The sequence below is a fragment of the Sprattus sprattus genome (assembly GCF_963457725.1).
Source record: "Sprattus sprattus genome assembly, chromosome: 13".
In the NCBI taxonomy this organism is placed as follows: Eukaryota; Metazoa; Chordata; class Actinopteri; order Clupeiformes; family Clupeidae; genus Sprattus; species Sprattus sprattus.
In genome coordinates this window covers 13297308-13313697 of record NC_137911.1, presented here as the reverse complement: position 1 = coordinate 13313697, position 16390 = coordinate 13297308, and the positions used below count along the sequence as shown (strand labels likewise).

The window sequence follows — 16390 nt, the reverse complement described above, 5'->3', positions numbered from 1 at the left end:
ACACACACACACATACACACACACACACACACACACACACACACACACACACACACACACACACACACACACACACACACACACACACACACACACCTCTGCTCCAGAGGTTGACATTGGATAAACCTGCCATTCATTTCCTTCCCTTCCTGTTTAGGGTCAGCTGGCAGCTTCCACCTCCAGATTGTCTCTTACGAAGCCTCCTCATTTTGCTCATGCACTGACCACTGAAGTCTAAAAGCATTCCTTGGATTTCCTGTGAAATGTATCAGGCTGTGCTAGCATACCTCTGTGAAATCTGAAACAAAAATTGTACACAAATAACAAAAGTACACCTTCACACATGATAAAGTAGTACAAATAGATATTTTATTAATCCATACAATATATAAAGTTACATTCATTTAAGTGTAATGTGAACTGAGACGAAGATGAATATTAGGACCTCACCGTATAAGTATTACTTGGGAATGACAACAAATCTTACATGAAAAAGAGAAATTTCATGTACAACCTGGATTATCTGATACACAACATACTGTGTATGACATACAAGCCCTTAAAGGACAAAACATGTATTAAGGACAGGATATTATGGTCATTATGTTTTTTTTTTTTTTTTACATTTGGTCACACGCACTACAAGGACCAGCCTCAGTGACTTAATTCAGTGGAAATGACATGACGTGACGGAAGCAGCACTGCAAGTCTGAAGACAAACTCAAAAGAATGTGAAATGACATTGTGCAAGGAGACATTTAACATGGTGAAGGCGAGAGCATGTCGCACACATCTGGTAGGTGCACCTCAGTGCATGTCATTAGGTGCAGCAAAGCCTAATAACTTTAAGACACTGATTGATTTACAAGAGATCTGGAAATGCTGTAAAATGTTTTAAGAGTTTGGTGGATGGGTGGGTGATGGCAAGGTGGAAGTGAAAATCAACGTATTGCCATGGTATCTTCTGTTCGCTATCAGTTCCTCTTTCAAAGTTCAGTTCCTTGAAATGTCAAACCAAAGTTTCCGCAAGATTCAGGTGCATTTGCATATTTTTCTATCTTTAAAGTCTGAGTCATGTCACGGTGTGAGAGAAAGCAGAGGCGCATTGTTTTGAATTTAGGTCATGTAAGAGATGTTTTAGTTCGCGTAAAAGGTCACTTAGTTGAGTTACGCATGAAGCACACCATAATTCTTCATAATTCTGCATAATGACCGAGTGCCTGCCTCAGTTTGTCAGCAATCTAAACAAACACACAAAAGAACACAGCAGAAGCATTTACACACACAGACCCAAAACAAGAAAACCACAGCAATACATTTGGCTGCATATGGCTGCATGGATGCTTATGTTAAATATCCAATCGTGAAGAAATATTCATAATACAAAGTTAACTGAGCTATTGTAGGAATTATTTTGTCAATTCCAAAATGACAGCAAACAGTAGTAGTAGTTCATTCTAGCTTAAGACTGTGGCAAGAATGAATCAAGCAGTCATTACCGTTTCATAGAATTTGACCTGTTGCTCCAGGTAGAGACGCATGACCCTGTTGTAGTCATAGATACGGTTGCTATGGAAGTGGTTCATCTCAGCTAGGGACACAGATGGCAGGTTAGGGGTGTACAGTTACACCACATGCAGGTGAGAAACAACACCATGCTCACTTCAAAATTATATGGTAGGTGCAGGCAGAGGCCCTGTTTTGAAAAACACTGGATGGCATACGGTTCTTGTGACAAGACTGTACTAAAGATAACCACACAACACATGTTGTGACATCCTGATGGCATCTGAAACAACACCAGGGAGTGTGTCAACTGTCAGTAAGTAAATCCACATCCACAAAGATACCAAGAAGATTCTAATATCAGTTAAAAGGTAGAATCCAGGACTGTGTGTGAAAGGTTGTATTTGAGCTCAACAGGCAATGACATCACATCCCTCCTGCCCATGCTGCAGTTGCATCATGTTAATTGGCTGGAAATGTTTATGGCTCAGTCAGAGGCACTACATTTGTTTCCCCATTTAAAGAGACGGGAGAGTGCATAAACAGAACGTGCAGAACGTATTGGATTGGAATTATAGACCCCACCTTTATAGTGGCACTTTCACTTTTAAAGTGATATCGTATTTATCAGAGTGCTGACGGCGCAGTAAGTTACCCTGAAGTGAGTAGGACATGGTGCTCAGACGCTTCGCCATAGTTAACTTGTCCTGGGGGGTGATTTTGTTTATGGCCACCAACCGGTCTGCCTCCTTCCACTTCTCAATGGCTGCCTGGAGAGGACAGATCATTCTCTGTTTCATTCACTGAATTTACTCATGTAGAGAAATGTGAAGGAAATGTGACTAATATTTGATACAATTCTTGTGCACATTTGTATTATGTATTAGAGGGTTAACCAAATTAAAAAGGCAACACAGTAGCTTAAAGTACATAGATGTCTTATATTCTGAATGTATCATTTTTTACTTATTTATTGTTTATTACTAACATAAAATAAAAAATGGCTAAAATCTCTAAGGAGCGTGGATTTAGCTTGACAGGGAACCCAGAAAGGGTGACAATTAACCAGGGTAATGATGAATGTTGACAAACTGTGTTAAGAGTCACACACACTTGACAGAAATAGCTGTGTGTTTTCTACTATACCTTATGGACTCCTAGGGTGTCTGGAAAGCAGCCCAACAAGCCTTTGTACTCCGTGTTTGTTTCCAGAAGGAAATGCAGATCTTGCTTGGGCTGCGATGAGACCACAACAATTTCAAACATTCATTCCTCTTTCGGAGAATTTTGTTTTGTTCCTCAAAAGCCTCTCAAATTAAAAACTGTAAAAATAGAGTTGTGACACGGTCCTGGTATCAGGGGAGGAAGAGAGGAAGCAGGCTGCAGATGAGGAGAAGGAAACGAGTGTGTTTTCAGCTGTGCATGGGTTCAAGGACTGAAGGCCTCGCACAGGATGCAGATAGAGGGGTCTTAGAAATGGGGGGGGGGGGGGGGGGGGGGGGTCCTTTTTGTGTGCATGTGGTATGTGTGTGTGTGTTTGTGTGTATACATGCGAGCCTATGTGTATCTCTGTGTGATGTTTGAGAAGGTTTATATAACACCTCTGTGTGGTCATTGTATTTAGGGTTGAAAAATAAATCTTTCATAATCTTTCACTTGAGACATTCAAGTGTGCAAGTGCTTTCTGTTTATTTGTTATATCTTTGATTGGGTATGAAACTTAGGCGTAGTCATACGGCAGATTCCACTGTTCAAGCATGATATTACATTAGATTTCACTGTTACCTGTGTAGCTACAATTTCTGCAATTTCTTCATAGGTTCTCCCTGTTGCAGTTAATGCATCTGTGAGCGTGGGCTCTCCTGTATGCAAAAATATCAACAATGTCATTTGTCTGCAGAGCAGGATACTAAAAACTTATGTCACTTTTTGGTGGTGCTTAAACTACCTGTATATCCACTGGTTGTGAAAACGGTGGAGAGGTTCTGAAAGGCTTTGCCAATTTTTTGATATTCCTTCTGTAGAGCTGGAGCAAATTACATTTATTTAAATGTTAATGTTTACTTCATGAAACAAACCAAGCCTTAACGTGTGAGGAGACACTTACGCCCTGTACACCTCTTCCAATGTAAGTGCCCAACGTTGAGCAGGTCTTTGACTCCGTCGTCCATGGTTTTCGTAAAGCGGCTGTACATGTCACACTTCTGTTCTCTGTGTCACACGAGGAAGAGAACAAAAAAATAACACTTAAGAGGAGTTTCACAGAAGTGGTGAAACCAGAGAACAGATAAGGAAAAGCCACACACCCCCCTCCCCCCAGAAAAGGGGGATCTGCATCCGATACACACTTCTATCAAACCCCCTAAAATGGCATATTAGCCAGAAGGCTTCAGCTTATGTATGAGTAGGTTTAAACAGTGACTGTGTAAGCAGTTGCACTGTCATGCTCATGGAGTGGTTCTTTAAGCCCTGAGGATGGTAAGCCACCACCATTACACCTGCTTTAAATCAAAATAACGGCACACATGGTATTAGTTAGAGATAGAGGAGGGTGCTTGAAGTTGACTGACACTTCAATGGGATCCAGATCGGGCGCCTCTGGCTCTATTGTGGAGAAGATCATCACGCCCATGGTCTCGTCTTTCTCCGCTTTTCTCTTCCCGACCTTCCAGTCCTGAAGAATCACAGAGCGAAATTCCACGAGAAGTCAAATCAAAGTACCAGCATTCTATCTACTGACTGTGAAGGGGGGCACTATGTTAATAACGGCTCTGATTTAAAGAAGTCAAAAAAATCTTTATAAATCAAAAGATTCTATCACCAAACTTTCATTTGAATTTCAAATACTCAGCAACTTCAGCTGTCCATGGTTTTTGCAATTTTATATTTTTTCTGATCTGAACAAAAATGTTTGCTTTAACAACTCTTTATGCCTACCTTCATATTTACCTCCAGCGAGGTTATGCGATCGGCTCCGTTAATTAATTAATTAATTCATTTATTTATTTATTTATTTGTCCGTTTGTCTGTCTGTGGACAAGATTTCTCAGAAACTACTGGGCGGATCTTTCTGAAATTTTCACAAGAGGTGGATCTTGCTCCTGGGACATCCCCATTACATTTTCAGATTTCAGGATGATCCGGATCTGGAGCAATCCGAGATTTCTGACCTCCAGCAAGGGTTGACGTTGATAGTAAAGCAAGATCTATCTATCGGGGCGAATGATTCACATTGTAGTATGGGTGAGGATTTTGGTTCGTGGAAAATCCCAATGAGGTTATTTGTCAAAACAAGGAATGATGTTTAGACTAATACACAATCTTTCTCTCAATGTCCCAATACGATATTGAAAGGAATGATGTTTAGACTAATACACGATCTTTCTCTCAATGTCCCAATACGATATTGATCCTAACATTGCTTCGCGTGACTAACTAAACGTATGTGATACGTTGTCACTGTAATCGAAAACTGTGCATTGGGATCGAGCAAGTGCTTGATACAAGATTTACACTGAGTTTTGGGTGTATACAACGTCACTTTGTGAACACAACGTCATTGAAACGCAGTACTGCAATTAACGGACCCTTGCTGGAGGTCAGAAATCTCGGATTGCTCTTGTTTGCCTATAGTTCCGTATGATAAATAACTAGGGATGAATCACAGGGCCTGTAACGTTACCCTCTCGTCCTTGTAGCTCATGAAAAGCTGGAAGACTTCACTCTCGCAGACGACAGGATGTCGACACATCCTGCCCATCCAGCCTTGCAGGCGCTCCATGCGCATCTTAATAAAGTCATCGTCGAAACGCCCTGGGTAAACAAAGCAAAATGGGAGAAAGAGAGTTTGTATAACTGCCGTGTTTGGTTGGCACTGGGCCTACGGTGGACTGTTTTTTGCTGACTGAGTTATGTAACAAAAGTGCAGCAATTCAAAACAGCCCTTAAATTGCTATGGCTCTACATTACACAAAGAATCTATTTACTGTTTACCTACAACTAAAATGTTTGATATCTTCAAACAATTTAAAACCGTGTCCTAATGGAACAGATTCAGTGGCTGTGACAGACCTGTGATTTGCTTGTCTGGCAGGCAGGGGATAGGGATTGCTGAGCCAAACTTTTCCAGTAGTCTCTCGTACAGCCAGTCAAAGTGTTTGTATCTGTGGTTGACAGCTCTGTTTGTGGTCTGGAAAAAGGATATGCATACATACACACATGCATACATACAACACCAGACAAAATATAATGTGCATATTAACATATACTTTTGGGCTGCATTGTTTTATAAATATGACAATAAAATGAATGTGACAAGTAGACAAAGTCTGACTTACACTTGGTGTAATTTGATATTCAATGTAACTCTTCAAGCCATACATTTTTGTGCCCTTTTTGGGATCTGCAACCATGCAGTCCAGTGGGGTTTGAGGATAAAGCCACACAGGACCCACCTGTCCCATCTGCCCATGCAAGAGAACAGTCAGAAGCCTAGATTACTGCCAGTCCACATCCATTAAAAACCAACACTGGTGCAGCCTGGGTAAAGTGTAAAGTGTGTTCCAGCAGGTGGAGGTTTGCTGGGCATTACTCACATATATCAGCAATCTTTCTTTGCCTTTATTGGGAAGTTTTCCAAGAAGGTAGACCTCCGGATTTGGAGTCTTTGAAAAGGGAAACCTGCAATGCAAATGAAAGATGACTTGTAATACAACGAGGCAGATTTTAGCACTTTTGTGGCTTGTCAAGAGAGATGCTTTACTTGTGTTTATTTAAATATTTATATGGAACCATTTACAAAACCACATGCCACTGCACATTAACTCTAGTCTATGTCTTCAAATCATTTATCTTAATTATGGCTTGAAAAGAGGGTATACGCCAAATGACTGAATGCAAATGTGAAGTTCAGAATGGTGCGGCCCTCTTTGCCTTACTTGTTGCGGGAGATTTTCATGGAGGGGTGTAAGGGGCCCCCCCGTTGGGCAGTGCCTCCCTCCTCTGCCTGGGCGTAGCCACCTGCTGACCTGCCATCATCAGATTCATCATCCCACTCATCGTCATCTAGGGACGCTGAAACACACACACACACAAACACAAACACACACATACACACACACACACACACACACACACACACAAACACACACACACACACACACACACACACACACACACACACACAGGCACACACAAACAGGTGAAGCATTGAGTGAGTGAGGCATCACAGTCAGTGGTGCAAAGGTGTAGCATGGGTCAAGGAAGAACCCAGTCTGGAGTGGATCCAACTCACGTGGCGCCTGCACGCCATTAGTTCCGCCTTCTCTAATGTAGTGAGATGCGGCATTAAAGGGGAGTGCTAGGTCATGGCAGAGGTATGCCCTCCACTCTATTCTAGTTGATTCTGCTGAATCTTGCATATCCTATCTGATGCTACTTGAAACAGTTCCTATTTAATAGTGTGCCACTATTTGCTAAAGATCCATTGTGGCAGAAAAGCATTTCATAACCAACCCTACTTTTAGAAACTTTCATTACCGCATATTTCAGTTTTTATCCTGATGCGTGACACCAACATATCTTGAAACAATTGGTCGGTACGCAGGTAGCCTACTTCATCTAATCTAGAATCTCAAGAAGTAACAAAACAGCAACTCACTTTAAAAGGTCAGTGTTGTGTGACTTTAGTGCCATGTTTGTTTTCCAAACTCAGAGCTCCTCTGTGTGCCAGTGTATCCACCCCCTGCCCCCCCCCCCCCCCCCCCAACCCCCGCCCCTGCCCCAGCAGCTCCATCTCATCTTCATTCACTGCTTCTCACTGACCCCTGTCTAATCCGCAGCTCTGGCGCCTGGCTACCAGTACAGTGGCCATGGCTCAGGCGTCGGACACTGACGAGATTCACTGCATTAGAAAGAATTCCCTTCCTTGCTGGCTGTCTTTTGAGAGGGCCCCAAAAGGGGGCTTGTCTGTCTGCCGGGACCACATGAGTTGCGAGTGCCTCGAAAATTCTTCCGCCCAGAGAGCGTGCGGAGGGGTGAAAAAAAAAAAACAGAGGGATGAATGAGTCCAACTGAAAGCCTGCCAACATCGGGTTCGGTGTTAATATTTTCCTTTCTTTTTTCAGTTTGGCTGTTTGGTTTGTTTGTTTGTCTTTATGTTTTTCTTTTGTTTAAAAAATAACACAGAGGGTGCAATAAAAGGGTGTAAAGTTGAGTGTTGTGTGAGTTTACCCTGTTGCTGATAGCCGGGTGTTTGTTGTTGACCGCTGTAGTCCCAGTTCCCAGAGGGATTGTTGTTGTCAGTCCATGCTGAGGCAGACCAAGGGTCGCTACCACCATTCGTTCCCTGCAAATTGTTGGGACAAGTCTTTTAACATAGAGCAATCAAAACTGCACCAGACCACCAGGCTTAGACAGTAGGGACAAGTTTGAATGGTTTGAAACTCTCAAACTTCACTGCTTCTGGCCTTGGGAGCTGACTCCACACGTGACGAGGGGTGCCTACACGGACACAAAGTTACCCTTGAGAACATTTACTATGTTTGGTCACATGTTTGTCTTTTTTTCTATTAGCCGGGCTCCTACAGTCTCCAAATGGTATGAGCACAGGAAAGAAGCATCGGCTCTTTCACCATCAACCCCATTGAACTCAATCACAAAAAGGGCATTTTGCAGGGACGTGGCTAATTCCGCTCAGGACTTAATACGTGGCGGCTCTTAAGGCCCCTCTTTAGATGACCGTCTGCCTGAGCGTAGCGTCTTTAATGGCCCATCTCATCGACGTGCCCGACCTTGAGGCAGCCGAAAACGAGGACTCCTGATGCGACTGAGAGCCTTTCCATTTCTCTTTCCATCACTGGTGACTCATGCTGCTGGTGTCTAGTTTAATGGTAGAACAAACTTGACTTTAAAACGTTAAAAAAAATAAAAAACTGCGATGCTTTGCCATATATATGACTGCAGTAATGCTGGTCTTTGGCCATTCCTCAGGCTATTTGGCCATTCCTCAGATTCAGAAACATTTCCAACAAATTCCTATTCACAAAAATCTGAAGCTCTCTCAGTAGAGACAGTACTCAAACTAAGCACTGCTTGGCCATGTTTTAGAGTATGAGGGTTTATGGGACTATGCTGATCCAAGAAATGGGTTTTGGTCATCCCTGTGAGAGAAATTTCCTACAGGCGTGCTGCTTCATCACTGATTTCCTCTCCACAGAGGAGGAAGTTGAGTGCTGCACTCAAGCCAGAAGTTACAGTGGGTGCTGAGAGGAGACGCTGAGAGTGAGAGACTGACGGGCCAAAGTGAGACTCAGTATCGTCAGGACGAATCCTGCAGCAGAAGACTGGAAGAGGATGGCTTTACACAGTGTTACACAGCTCCCATCTGACCATCCACCTGGCATCAAAAAACCTCTTTCCAGTCTTTGGAACTTGTCTTGATCACGTGTGCAACGTTTTGTAGAGAATCAGCATCGCAAGTATGAGTTATGAACGGCTCCCTGTCATACACCATTGCTGTCGCTAGGCTGGGCCCAATGCCACCGCACCTTCTGGAGGAAGAATCTGACCATGTGCGCCAGATGATCATTTACAGGGTAGCCAAGACGTTACAAAACCCTTATGGAATTGTTTACCAGAGTCTTGTCCTCCCCTTAACAGAGCACATTTTTTCCATTAGTATTGCTAAATATGTCATTGTTTTTAAAGTTTGCTGAGTCACCCCATCTTTTAATCTCAATTATTTTAAGTATCTGAAGTATATTTGTATTTATTTATACACAATGTGTTTCAATAAAAAATTCCAGCTTAAACTTATCTTATATCTAATCAAAGCAATTCCTAAGTAATCATAAATGGGCATAGAATGATTATACTAGGGTTGTAGATGGGGTTTCCCCCTCCAGATCTTTAATGGCACAGCATGTTTTGGTTTCAGGACCAACGCTTGGTGGCTGGTGGTGGTGACACTGAGATTGAGCTGACCAAACAGATCACAGATCATGGAGGGGTAAGTGTGGCAGTTCAGTACTGCCATCACTACTACTGCTTGAGGCATCTGACCTGCTTTTGGGATAATAAATAGCGTTTAATAATGTTTGGGTCAGCAGATGTTATTGCATTTGCTGTAATCTGTCAAGCCAGATGATTTATAGTAATTCAGGTTTTGTGTTCAATGTTCTTGTTTGAGATAGTAGATTACATCCTCAATGCTGGTAACAGTTAATAAAAGATCAAAGGTTCACAACAGGTTTGTTGTCAGACAGTGGCTATGCATGCATGACGCATGATGAACACTAAAGATCCTCCAGAGGAGAATGTTTGGCCATTATATTCAAGTACAGTCTAAAATGGGAAGGTAAAAAGCCACAAGGATGATGCACAGAGAGCCAAGTGGAAATAAAATCAAACGTATTCAGGTCATAGTGTCCTCGGTTCCTTTCACATTTATGTAATGGTTCAACAACTAGGGACAGTCCTCTCCTGTAATCCATGTACAACGATTCTCCTCTATAGGGAGTATGAGAGTATTTTCTGCTTTTGTGTAGGAATGCGCGTCATACAATTTCACTTAGGTTTCCCAGTGGCCTCCACAGCTGCCAATACCAGCTACTGGCTCCTAGTGAAAAGTGGAAGTCAAGTGTGTATTGTATAGCTTAGACAAAGAATATATAATACCTTTATCCCCAATTGCGTCATGAAAACCTCTTGGCCATGGGACATATAAACCCATACATTGTGTGCATACAGAGACAAATGCACATGTAACCTTTTTCATACAAAACACAAAAAACAGGAAATTTAAAGTTGAAAGACTACATGAAGTTTTCCCAGTTCTCCAGTTCTAAGCAGGAGAACAGCGTGAAAGTGGGTCACTTTGACACGGAACTTAAAAAAATAAGATAATTGTAAATCCTGGTCGCTGATGGCATTCAGATGTCCGTGGCTCCTGAGCAAGGGGTTCCGCTAAACAACAATCAGCGTGCAGTCAGGGCTATCATCCACCCCCCACCCCTCAACACACACACACACACACACACACACACACACACACACAGGCACGCACGCACACACGAACACACGCACACACACACACGGAGAGACCTCAGAGAACACAGCAATTGAAGAGGACTCCCTCATCTCTGAATCCATAATGAGGCCTATTTGTGATCATTCTCTTTTGATTTGGCAGGAAATGCCAGACTACAATAGGCAGCTGAGCAGAGCGTCCTGGTCTCATTATGTCCACCCCGACTTCGGATGCACAAGGCCGGCCGACGAATGCGCCGAGAGGCAACGAGAAGGTAAGGGATTTGGGGTAGGTGATGATAAATAGCATCTAATCCTTGCCCGAGACAACAAGAAACCTAATCTCAAGCTTGCAGCTGCACACTACAAAAACACAGGGCAAACAACAGACTGGGTGTCATGGAAAGACATCTGAAAAGCCTACTGAAAAACAACACTGGCTATTGTAGTTTGTGGGGGGCCTGGCTGGTATTGTATATAAGCAAGCAAGATTAGCATGGATATCAAATGACAATACACAGTGGACCAAACAGGGACCAGAATCAATGCAGGGACTGAGCCAGTGTCCTCCTAACTCCTCATGAATCAAAGACTGTGCTTCTTGAGCTGCTGGTTTCGGCATCTGTACCTGAGTGTGTGCTGGTTCAGAGCTGTGAGCATCATAGGATCCCACTGCTGCTGGAGCTTGTTGAGAACTGGGAGTTGCACTGGAGTTAACCTGAGGTGGGTGAGGAGAGGAACAACAAAAAGACGTTAGCCGCCTCTTCCACAGCTGGCACACAACTACTTAGCAGAATATTATTGCATATTTACAGAACATATCTATTTAATACCACTGGCTACACCTCCCAAAACATGGACCCCAAAATCTTATCTCAGATCTTACAAGGCGATCAGGTTTTAGAATAGGACCTCATAACTTAGAGGAAGTGTTTGAGACTGAAATTGCCAGCATTCTGAAAGAGACAGCAAGAGCTGCTTGCATGGAGCATGTGGGAACAATCTGGTATGTGCTAGAAGCATGTCGGGGACCCTCAGCTCTCCCTGTTGCAACCATAATCAATAACATCTGCTCCACACAGTGACTCTGCAGTGATAGTGACTGTGCATTCTTACACAGACAGATGCTTTTTGCCCAATACATAGTAGACTGATGTACAATGACGAGCTCTAAGGAGAAAGATGCATTCAATTCAATTCAAAAACATTAACTTATAAAGCGCCATTAACAACTGACGTCATCTCAAGGCGCTACACAGAGCACCTCCCTACATCAAACACATAGGCAGTGGCAAGGAACACATCCCTTCTAAACAGAGGCAACTTTGAGCAGAACCCAGCTCATTAAAGGGGGGGACCCGTCTGTCTGAGGCTGATCCAATATTCGGCCAATAGCATCTGATCCACAGTGACTCAGTGATAATGACTGTGCAGTCTTAAAGACAGATGTTAATTTGTTTGTGCCTAATATATAGAAGACTGATGTTCAATGAAGAGCGCTAACAGCACTACACTGGACTGACAGCATGTGATTCTGGTGTACATCTGTCCACTAGCTCAGATCAGCACCAGACTTCCCACCCTACAGCATTACTGCAGGCCCTGTCCAATCTGTGGCTGATGACACACTTGCAGTGGATGGATGCCTGCTTTGCCTTACAGCCACCACATGTTCACATGACTAATGGATGGGCATTAAAAAACAGTATTTACATTACTTATAAATGAGTCTGTGATGATAGAATGATTGATAACAAGTACACTTGTTAACAAGTACGGTAAGTAAGAAGTACTTCTGAGAATGCAAACTTGCTTTGTTTAATTGATTTGGTAAATGGAGACTTGTTCTCGTCAAGAGTCATATTAGACAGTACAACCAAAACACTGCTGAAGTTCTCTGTGTGAATTTAAATTTTTCCTACCTCTATGTAATCCTCAGGGACGAGACCTACATCCCCGTTCGAGTTTTGAGCTTCTATCCAACCACCACCTACATTCTTGGTAATATGAAAGGCACATTTTTAGAAAAAGGACAATGAATAAACAGAATAAACAACAACATGTCTCATTTAAAATAAAACAATATGTAGATAACATTATTTGGGTAATTAAAAGGACAGTTGATCATACATACATAAAAGCTGCTTTCTTTTGCAATACAGTAGACAGTATAAGCAAAAGCAAAACTAGGTCAGTCAGAAATGGACACTGCAGGAAAACATGCACACTGATTACTGATAAGTATGTAAATGCACAATTTTTAATACTAAAGGCACAAACGGTGTTTTATACACAGCCACAGACTGAAGTTGGTCATCAGTACCCTGTTAAGTGAGGAAGATAAGAAGACAGTAAAAAAGCTGCAGAAATAGCATATAGCTGTACCTTGGCATCCATGTCTCACCTGATTGATAATTGTGATGGTTTCTCCTTCTCTCACTGACAATTCATTGTTCCCTGCTTCAGCTGTAAACCCATACAACACTTGAGCCTGTTCAAACAAAGAGGACACATTCCAATGTCAGTAAATAAGCAGTATATTTGACCAAAAGTAATAGATAACATTACACAGATTGGAAGGTGACATTAGGTTGACACCTTATGGGGAGACACTGTGAAGGAGGAAAGATTCATATCATGAGATCTTCCACTAAAATCATTACACATATTTAATTAAGGTTGACTCAGAGAATCTGTAAAGGGCACGGCAAACACCAGCCGTTGGGGCACTGTGACAAGACAGACAAGTTGATCTGGATGTATTTACACCAACAGAAAACACCCCTCCAGGCATGGGGGCTAAGCAGACAGAATTAGAGAAACAGAAATAGAGAGTGTGATAGAAAGAGAGAGAATGAGAGAGAACGTGTAACCCTGCAGTTTGTAATTCTTCTTACAACACAGAGCAACTAACAAAGCACTGGAGCCACAGTTATGGAGTTTATGGAGCCACAAGTTTGACACACATTTTTGTGTTGTGGGACGTGCACCGAGGAGACAATGAGAAGACCATCCTTGAGCGGTTTGTCCTTACCACTCTGTTCCTGACAGACAGCTTCCTTTTCCTGTTCAACAAAAATCACAGCTGGCAAACAGCAAGCACACCACAGCTCAGATATGTGGGCTTTCCGTTTAGAATGTGAGATATGGCTCCCATCATACGTGTTTTAGGATGTACGTGTACAGAATATGACACTGAGATGATTTTTGCAATGTAAAGCGTGTCTTTCTCTTAAAATAAAGGTAAACCACTATGTGAGCCGTGGCAGATCTCACAAATTTGAATATATCTATGAAGCAAGAAAGATTAACAGACGTAAAAGTTTGTTGATAAGATAATCATCTTACTGACATTCAACTGAAGTGACTCTAAATAACACTTGACGCTTTAGACCAGAATCACTACAGCTACATTTGCACCAGTCCTGTATGAAAACTAACCGAAGTGCACATAAACTTTTACTCAAACTTGGAGACGCTACTGTCTCTTACGCTGTCCTGACAACTTGATATCACAGGAACATGCATTTCTTTTGACAAAAAGTCACATTGTGACATTTGGTTTGGTTGGAATGTCTTGTCACGAACAGATGTTACTAAGCATAGTGCTGGGATGTCAGGCTGACAAAATACAGATGATGGCTGACTTTACAGAGTGCAGACCAGTGCTGATTCACTAGGCAGCCTTTTGTCAACCTGAAATTTTAGGCTGTGTCATTTCAAATGAGAATCTTATGTAAACAAAAAGCAACATGATACATGACCTGGGTTGGCCTTTATAAATGTCTATGCCTGTCACCTAACGTTTATGCATGTTGGTTAAATTGGGTTTATGTATGCCATGTAGCCTGATTAACACATCGCCTTAAGTTAACACACTATATTGTTGTTTTAGAAGGATATCTACACTTCATTGGATTTTCTGATAGTAAATTGCCAACCGACGTCCACCCACTAAGTAAATCCACGGTTAGGTTAAGGTTACAGTTTCCTCCTATCCAACACGTCCCCAAATCAACACAGTGCACAGGAAACTTCAAATGCGTCTCACATCTATAACAGAGGTAAACTGATGTTTCTCAGGTATTGAGTTCTATTGAGTCGGCCTCCTCTACGTTGCTGCTAACTGTATTACAATATGTACCATGCAAACAGAATATCACAAGAGCACAACGCTCAAATTTAGCTGATCTTTGGTGTAATACGCTGAAACAACAACACTGGAGTGAGAGGCACAACCAAAAGTAATCTTCAGGGAGAGATACAAATGTTTCAATTCTGAGCTTTCTGCATCCGTGACCTCTTTAGTTCAGGTGCTGCTGTTAATCTGTTGAGGGAGGTAACTTTGCAGCGACACAACACTGTTTTAGCCTATGTATTGTATTTTCGTTATAAGATGTGAAAAGTAAAAGAGCAATGTACACCATACAGAGTATCCAACGTACCTTTGCCATCTTAGCAGCATGTATCTTTCCGACGTAAAGGGCCAACAAAACACTCGTAGTTTCATATATCCGTTCGGAAATATATCAGGAAAACGACTGAAGCGCAGTTGTTGTCGCCAAGCAAATATTTACTACACGAACGGAATGCACGCCCTGTTGGACAGACCAGCGTTACTTACAGTAGCTTATTTTTCGTTTTTAACCTTTGCAGCAGTTTAAACAGACCCATGGACACCCGGAAAACCCTCAATACGCTTGCCACAAAAACTGTCAGGTTGGGATTCTAACGTTACCAATAGATTAAACGGTGGTTCCTCCTCCACCCAGACTTGCCTCGAAGTGTCAGTTTGCAGCGGCAAAGTTTCTAACAAACACTCGAGCAGTAGAATAGGGCGTAAATGTATCACAACATAGTTTGTTTGGTATGCCTTTTTAAAAATCAGGGGATGATTAAGAAAAAGAACCATGTGTTTAGTTAATCACATTTAAATTGTTGTATTCAAAGTTGTAGAAAAGTGAAGGCCTATGACGTTAATAATAATAATAATTTCAGTCAGTATTATTTGGCTACTACCGAGGCATTCATTTTAATGAGGAACAGCTTCCTACACGATTGCATAATCCTATTCTGCTTCTCAAAACGAGATAGAGAACTGAGGAATGTGCGATTACGTGAAAATAGGTGGAGTGTGCCATCTTTGTCTGATGTTTTTCATAAGTGCTGCTTTGGATGTGGAATGGGCGCCATCTAACGTCTAACGTATAGGCCACAACGAGAGTTCCACAAAAACAAAAGGCCTTTCATGAAGTCATATGTGCAAACTCGTAATCAGAAGATACATTGTTTTTCGCCCATGAAAAGAGTCATTGAGAATGAAGCTTAACCAAAGAGGAGTCCTATTTAGCAGATATTTGATACAATACTCTTTGGATTTTGATACAATATGTGCTTCTTACTGTATTTAGATACATTATCCTTCTCTGTTGTGGAATATAACAGCAATGGGTGAATGGATGCAGTAAGCCACAAATACCACAAATCCTCTTTCATTTCCAAAGAAAGTGTGTGGCCTGATCCTTGAAACCATGAATTGTCAACTGTGTCAACTGTGTCAACTGTGAAGTTAGAAATCTCCCCCAGCCTATGTGCACATTCATTCTTCTTCTACGGTGCAGCTCTTTCAGTAGGCTAATATTGTTCCTGTAGCACATATAGTTCTGGACAGCCATTATAAATGTTTTTAATCTCTGTCACCTCCACTTCATGGCGACTCTGTGCTGTCCACTCACCAGCTGTGTTCCAGTATGCCAAACAGACTTGCACTGTTTGGGTAGTAACTGAAGCGCAAAAGGAGGGAACAGCATTATCATTACAATGACATTAGAAGATTTGCATAGAGTGTTTGTGCTTC

The 16390-nt window shown here is 42.1% G+C and overlaps 1 protein-coding gene across 1 annotated transcript; it reads right to left on the bottom strand.

Annotated features, from left to right (window-relative positions):
• Positions 1–431: 431 nt before the first annotated feature.
• Positions 432–15173, bottom strand: snx9a (sorting nexin 9a). Its single transcript, XM_080850340.1, has 18 exons — positions 14979–15173; positions 12938–13024; positions 12456–12530; positions 11162–11251; positions 7738–7852; positions 6444–6579; positions 6102–6186; positions 5844–5969; positions 5578–5695; positions 5189–5319; positions 4077–4180; positions 3614–3717; positions 3455–3532; positions 3292–3368; positions 2653–2742; positions 2162–2276; positions 1500–1591; positions 432–1241 (listed from the first exon to the last, which is right to left on the bottom strand). Exons 1-18 carry the CDS (start codon positions 14985–14987, stop codon positions 1194–1196), a joined length of 1680 nt encoding a protein of 559 aa, XP_080706466.1. The 5' UTR covers positions 14988–15173; the 3' UTR covers positions 432–1193.
• Positions 15174–16390: the final 1217 nt, after the last annotated feature.